This window comes from Carcharodon carcharias, chromosome 1 (genome assembly GCF_017639515.1).
Source record: "Carcharodon carcharias isolate sCarCar2 chromosome 1, sCarCar2.pri, whole genome shotgun sequence".
In the NCBI taxonomy this organism is placed as follows: domain Eukaryota; kingdom Metazoa; phylum Chordata; class Chondrichthyes; order Lamniformes; family Lamnidae; genus Carcharodon; species Carcharodon carcharias.
The window spans coordinates 141,610,189-141,617,259 of NC_054467.1; the positions used below are offsets into that span (position 1 = coordinate 141,610,189).

The 7,071-nt window shown below is 41.5% G+C and overlaps 1 protein-coding gene across 1 annotated transcript in view; it reads right to left on the minus strand.

Moving 5' to 3' along the window:
• LOC121275396 (BEN domain-containing protein 4) overlaps nucleotides 1–6,018 on the minus strand; it is a 36,146-nt gene extending 30,128 nt beyond the window's left edge. Inside the window, exon 1 of the mRNA XM_041182954.1 lies at nucleotides 5,851–6,018. Within this exon, the coding sequence (XP_041038888.1) occupies nucleotides 5,851–6,018 (168 nt within the window). The remainder of the gene's footprint in view (nucleotides 1–5,850) is intronic.
• Nucleotides 6,019–7,071: the final 1,053 nt, after the last annotated feature.

Sequence of the window (7,071 nt, forward strand, 5' to 3'; positions counted from 1 at the left end):
CAATAAAGAAAATGTGGTTTGTATATATAGATTTTCAAAAGGTAGGTGATTAGGTGCTACATGAGGTGCAATAAAGAGAAACTGTTTGCAAAGATAGAGCGGTAGCAAATAGAATGCAAAGAGTTGGGGTAATTATATACTTTTCAGACTGGCATGATGGGAAGCAAATGGGATTAGTGGTAGTCTTGCGACAAATGTTGGTAACTGTTTGCAGACAGAGAATATGGATAAATGGTTCATTCTTTGATTGGTCAGATGTGGCAAGTGATGTTCTCCAAGGATCTGTTCTGGGGCCTCAGTATTTCACCATCTACATTAATGATCTGGATGAAGGGATAAAACATCTTATCTCCAAGCGTGTAGGTAGCATTAAATTAGAAAGCACAATAAACTGTGCAGATTGAAGGAGAAGTTACAAAAGGAGATAGAAAGTCTAACTGTGTGGGCAAAACTGTGGCGGATGAAGCTCAGTGTGGAGAAGTGTGAACAATCCATTTTGGATCTTGAGAAAACAAATTGGAATATCTACTTGATGGTCAGATTCAATAGGAGCTGTGACAGAGCAAAGGGGTGTCCATCAACGTAAAACAACCAACACTATTGCATAAGTAAAAAAGGTGATCAAAAAGGCTAATGGAATGTGGACATTTATCTCAATTCATCTAGAACACAAATGTGCGGAAGTTATGATTCAGTTCTAAAGTGCCTTTTGAACCCTATCTGGAGTATTGAGTTCAGTTTTGAGCAAGGAACCTTAGGAAAGATAAATTGGCTTTGGATGGGGCAACGCATTGATTCACTGTGTTGATAGCAGGAATGTGAGGTTAGTGTTATAATGTAAGGTAACTGACATAGAATAGAGTTTTGCAAAATTCTGAAAGGTTTTATGTCAGTTACCTTACATTACAACACTAACCTCACATTCCTGCTATCAACACTAGCTAGTTTCCAGTGGTTGGCGAGTCAGTACAAGGAGCATAAGTGAAATGTTATTGTAAGAACTAAGGAAAATGAAGAAATGTTTACACACAAAGTGTTGTAATAACATGGGATGCTTTATCGCAGGTAGTTATTGAGTTATCAATGTAAAACGGGATTGGAAAAATATTTGAAAGGAAAGAACATAGAAGATACGGGGAAAGGATAGAAAATGGAACTATAGTAGATAGCTCCAGTTGAAGAATTGGCATTGGAACAGGAATAGTGAGTTGAATGGCTTTCTCTTGTGATGTAAATGGAACGATTCCATCAACATGAACTGGATTTGAACCCAGGTCCTTTAGGTAAATGGTAACCCTGTTCTCACTATCATTGCTTTCTTTTTAAATGAAGTAAACTCAGCCACTTTTATTTCACTACTCAGATTATGATTTAATTCAAATTGGAAAAATTGCTGAATGCGTGAAGTAATTTTGCCTACCCTTACTCTGGACTCAGTTTTACACGATGGAGGCTCAATTAATTTCAGTTGGGGAATAAAATATCACCTTGGAATAGGAACAATATTCTTTGAACTATATTTTGAATGTGGTCCCAAAGGCTAAAGGGGAACATTTAACACACTGTGACAGCTAATCCTTACCATCTCCTGTACATTGAATAAACTGAAGGGATTCTCCCCATCTGTACATTTTCAAAATAAAAGATTGGAAAGGCTATTCTGCATTGAGAATTTATTTTTTTCTAAGTTTTAACTAAAGTGAATACTGATCATACTAACTATGGAACCTTCCTCCCAGTTGTGTATTGTAACCGAGTTAACACATAATTGAGCACAATTAAAACAATAATTTCATTTGAGCACCTTTGCTTAATAATTGAAAGTCTACTGACATAACTTCAGTTACCTCATGCCATTGGGTTCAATTTTTCCTCTAATGCAGTTCTGCCGAAAAATGATCAATGAAAGTAATCAAAATTCTTTCAATTGGTTGGATTTATTTAGATTTTGGTGTATGTAGATGAGTTTTTAACTTCTGACCAAATGCTATCATTCCAAGGCTAGTTGGCAAACAAAGTGGATCAGTTTTGTTCATTCTGCATGAGTCCAATAACTGTATATTATGCAGAGGGAAGGAGAACAGTCTCAGAGGTTAATCACCTTTCTCATCTTATCCCAATATCTGAATTTTTTCTTATTTTAACTATCAAGGTGTGCAATTAAAGACAATCATAGAGAAGTAGAGAAACAACCTAACCTTCATGGCTAGAGTTATAAGCGTGGTGTTACATGTAACAGGAAAAAAGTGCAAATTCAAGGAAATAAAAGATAAAACATTTGGAATCACAATTACACATATTTACAAAATATTCCTTGACTCTCCTACAAAATCTTGTAAGATGACAGTCAAAAGTGAACTTCACCAGTTTGTGAGGAACAAATTCAATAATTGTAACATACTACACACCATCACAAGTGATTAGGCTGTCAGTCCAGTCATAATTAGAACAAATCTGAGAAATAATCTAGATAGTTCGGTGAAAAACCCATCAACAACAACATGTTGTTGTACAGAAACAAAAATACCTGGAAAAACTCAGCAGGTCTGACAGCATCTGCGGAGAGAAATACAGTTAACGTTTCGTGTCCGTATGACTCTTCACCAGAACTGTTCACCAGTGGTTGTGGGGGTGGGAAAAGTGTGCGGATAAAATGCAGAGGTGAAGAGCTAAGATCAGATTGTTTTCATTAATAAGACATAAACAATTGATTCAATCAGCTATTTTGTGGAAGTGGTTAGATTTTGACTCATTACCTGTTGTCCTTCTGTCCCTTCTTTATATTCTTTGCCATGTGCTGACTTGCCTTGGTTCATCCAAAAAGGGGTTTCTCCAACCTAATACTGTCAGGTTGGATTATGGATTATGTGCAAAGCATTTTGCTACCTTTCCTTTTCAGGTTCAGATCAACCTGCTGTTACTTTCCACTATTCCCTATTTGATGAACAATAATGTGGATTCAGTGCCTAATAATGCAAGGCAGAAGGAAGGAGAACAGTCTCAGAGATTAAAAATAGATTTACAACTTTTTAGCCAATAACTGACAGAAACAATATAATAAATGACAAGGAGATTCTGATGAAGAATTCCCAATCCACAATCAGTTTTGCTAATTCGGTTGAAAAAGTGAACCCTGTGTTTTAATTTCACTATAATGCATGGATTTTAATGTACCACCTATATATAGTATAGCAATGTTAGAATTGCACTGTAATATGCAGTACAAGTATTAGCTGCAAGAACAGTTAGAAGTACATGTAGTTCTGGAATCCGCATTATAGCAAGGATGTGATTGCACTAAAGAGAATGCAGAGGAGATTTACCAGGATGTTGCCTGGGCTGGAGAGTTTTAGTTATGAGGAAAGATTGGATAGACTGGAGTTATTTTCCCTGGAGCAGAGGAGATTGAGGGGGTACATGACTGAGGTGTAAAAAATTTTGAGGGGCATGGATAAGGTAGACAGGAAGGAACTTTTCCCCTTGGTGGAGGGATCAATAACCAGGGGTCATAGATTCAGGGTAAGGGGCAGGATATTTAGAGGGGATGTGAGGAAGAATATTTTCACCCAGACAGTGGTGGGAACCTGGAACACACTGCCTGAAAGGCCTAAGAGGGTAGAAAGCCTCTTAACATTTAAGAAGTATTTGGATGTGCACTTGTGATGCTAGGGCATAGAAGGCTATGGGCCTAGTGCTGGAATATGGGGTTAGAATGGTTAGGTAATTGTTTAACCAGCGCAGACTCAATGGGCCGAAGGGCCTTTTTCTGTGCTGTAGACCTGTGTGACTCTATGGCTATGACAGTGATTATTAATACTGTAGCGTTTATATAAAATGCACAAACTGCCATTCCGGAGGAATGTCCTGCCTCAAATGTTATTCTGTCCTTTCTTTCAGAAGCCGACAAATCTGTTTCATATACCCATCAGTTTTGCTTTCTACTCCAGGTTTTCAGTATTCAGTTTCAGTTTGTAGCTATGTTTTGTCACCAGCTATCATAATAAAACTGAAACAAAAATAGAAATACCTGGAAAAACTCAGCAGATCTGACAGCATCTGTGGAGAGGATCACAGTTAACATTTTGAGTCTGTATGACTCTTCAACAGAACTAAGAAAAAATAGAAAAGAGGTGAAAAGTAAGCTGGTTTAAGGGTGTGGGGGGTAGTGGGACAAGTAGAGCTGGATAGAGGGCCAGTGATAGGTGGAGATAGCCAAAATATGTCATAGACAAAAGGACAAAGAGGTGTTGAAGATGGTGATATTATCTAAGGAATGTGCTAATTAAAGGTAAAAAGCAGGACAAGCAAGGTACAGATAGCCCTAGTGGGGATGGGGTGGGGGGAAGGGATCAAAATAGACTAAAAGGTAGAGATAAAACTATGGATGGAAATACATTTAAAAATAATGGAAATAGGTGGGAAAAGAAAAATCTATATAAATTATTGGAAAAAATGGAGATCAGAAAGGGGGTGGGGATGGAGGAGAGAGTTCATGATCTAAATTTGTTGAACTCAATATTCAGTCCGGAAGGCTGTAAAGTGCCTAGTCGGAAGATGAGGTACTGTTCCTCCAGTTTGCGTTGAGCTTCACTGGAACATTGCAGCAGGCCAAGGATGGACATGTGGGCATGAGAGCAGGGTGGTGTGTTGAAATGGCAAGCGACAGGGAGGTCTGGATCATGCTTGCAGACAGACCGAAGGTGTTCCGCAAAGCGGTCACCCAATCTGCGTTTGGTCTCTCCAATGTAGAGGAAACCACATTGGGAGCAGCGAATGCAGTAGACTAAATTGAAAGAAGTGCAAGTGAAATGCTGCTTCACTTGAAAGGAGTGTTTGGGCCCTTGGATGGTGAGGAGAGGGGAAGTAAAGGGGCAGGTGTTGCACCTTCTGCGGTTGCATGGGAAGGTGCTATGGGAGGGGGTTGAGGTGTAGGGGGTGATGGAGGAGTGGACCAGGGTGTCTCGGAGGGAACTATCCCTGCGGAATGCCGCCGGGGGTGGGGCGGGGAGTGAAGGGAAGATGTGTTTGGTGGTGGCATCATGCTGGAGTTGGTGGAAATGGCGGAGGATGATCCTTTGAATGCGGAGGCTGATGGGGTGATAAGTGAGGACAAGGGGGACTCTATCATGGTTCTGGGAGGGAGAAAAAGGTGTGAGGGCAGATGCGCGGGAGGGTTTTTCTAGGTATTTTTATTTTTGTTTTGGATTTCCAGCATCCACAGTTTTTTTCTTATATCATAATAAAACTGAATACAGCAACTAAAATTTATCTTCAAACCATGCCAACAAGCAACAGAATTTAAACTGAGAGTAAACCCTAATACAGCTTCATCAATTCATGATTCAAATCCTTCCTGTGTTGTGTCCCGGGTGCTTTCACAAGCTGGATACAGGTTGTAAAACAAAATACTAACTTAGAATTCACCCACTTCTGGGAAAACTTGCCAAGAGCAAAATTACTGCCTTCAAAAGAGAAACTTTTGGTTTTTAGTGAATGGAATATAACACAACGTATTAACACTGTGAATAGGGATACTAATACTGTACCTGCACTTAGGATGATGTTTTCAGCTCCTGATTGGTTTGCAGATATGTTGTTATACCTGCCAGAAGGATAGTCTGGAGCTGTTGCTCCAAGGTGAGACTGAGATGCTGAAGCTAACGTAGATGTGGATGCTGATGCTGCTCCCAGGGCTATCCTGTTGTTAGACATACTCTGGTATGGGTAATGCTGCTGCTGCTGTTGGTGGTGCTGATGGTGGAAGTGATGTTGCTGTTGTTGCTGCTGCTCGGTGTTGATGGTAACCAGCGGATGATGGTGATGAGCCCCTCCTCCCCCTCCAGTCCCAACGGCCAGTTGCGGGATCTGCACCATGGTGGGTCTCTCGTACCTCCTGCTCATCACCTTCTTGCCGGGGAATGGTTTGAGGACACTGTAGGGGTTCCGCTGTTTGCAGAGTTTGGAGATGGTACCCGATCGTAGTCCTTCGTCCTCCGTCTGGTTCATCTCCTCCTCCATTGCAGATCGCCTATGCGAGGGGGAGGGGGCGATTTTTCTTACCCTTCTGGTTTGATGCTTCCACTCAGTCGAGCTTGCAGTCGGAAGGGACACCGGTGATTGACAGCGCCACTGACCTATACCCAGGAGACATATCGGCGAAATAACGCACAGCCCCCGGAGCGACCCAATGAGAAAGATGCAGGGGCGGGACTTCTGCTTCCAGCTGAGATGCTGTCAATGCACTTGTTTCAGTGTCTGCCTCCGTATGTCCATGTCTTTCTCTGCCCCTCTGCGTGTTTCTCCGTGTGCCTGTGTCTCAGAGTGCCTGTGCCTCTGTGTCTGTTACTCTCTATGAGCCTGTGTTACTCAGTGTGCATTTCAATGTTGTGGCTCAGTCTCAGCTGTGTGCTTGACCATCTCTGTTCCCGTGTTACTCAGTGAGTATTGGCGTGTGTTTATACGAGCTTCAGTATTAGCGTGTGTTTCTGTCTCCTGTGTAACTGTATGTGACTGTGTCTCCACGTGTGTGTTTGTATCTGTAAGTGTCAGTGCCTCCCTGTGTCATCCTGTTTGTGTCTGTATCTGTATGTGTCAGTGTGTCTCCCTGTGTCACCCTGTTTGTGTCTATCTGTATGTGTCAGTGTGTCTCCCTGTGTCACCCTGTTTGTACCTATCTATATGTGTCACTGTGTCTCCCTGTTTGCGTCTATCTGTATGTGTCAGTGTGTCTCCTGTGTCACCCTGTTTCTGTCTGTATCTATGTTTCAGTGTGTCTTCCTGTGTGTGTCACTCTGTGTCTATCCGTTGTGGAGAAAAGCCACTCTGGAGTCCGTAAGATCCAAGTAAGTAAAAACCCTTATTCAAGCATGCCTTGGAGAAACTCGCCTAGTCAGGCAAGTAAAAGCTTCGCAAAATTTCACAGTGGTACAGCATCTTTTATAATTGTTTCCAGCTATTATGACTAGATTTCGTTAACAGTTGCTGATAGCTACAAGATCTTGTTAAAGAGCCGCTGATGGCTAGTCATTCTGGTACATTCACCACCTGGTGGGTTTCTTTGACCTGACCAGT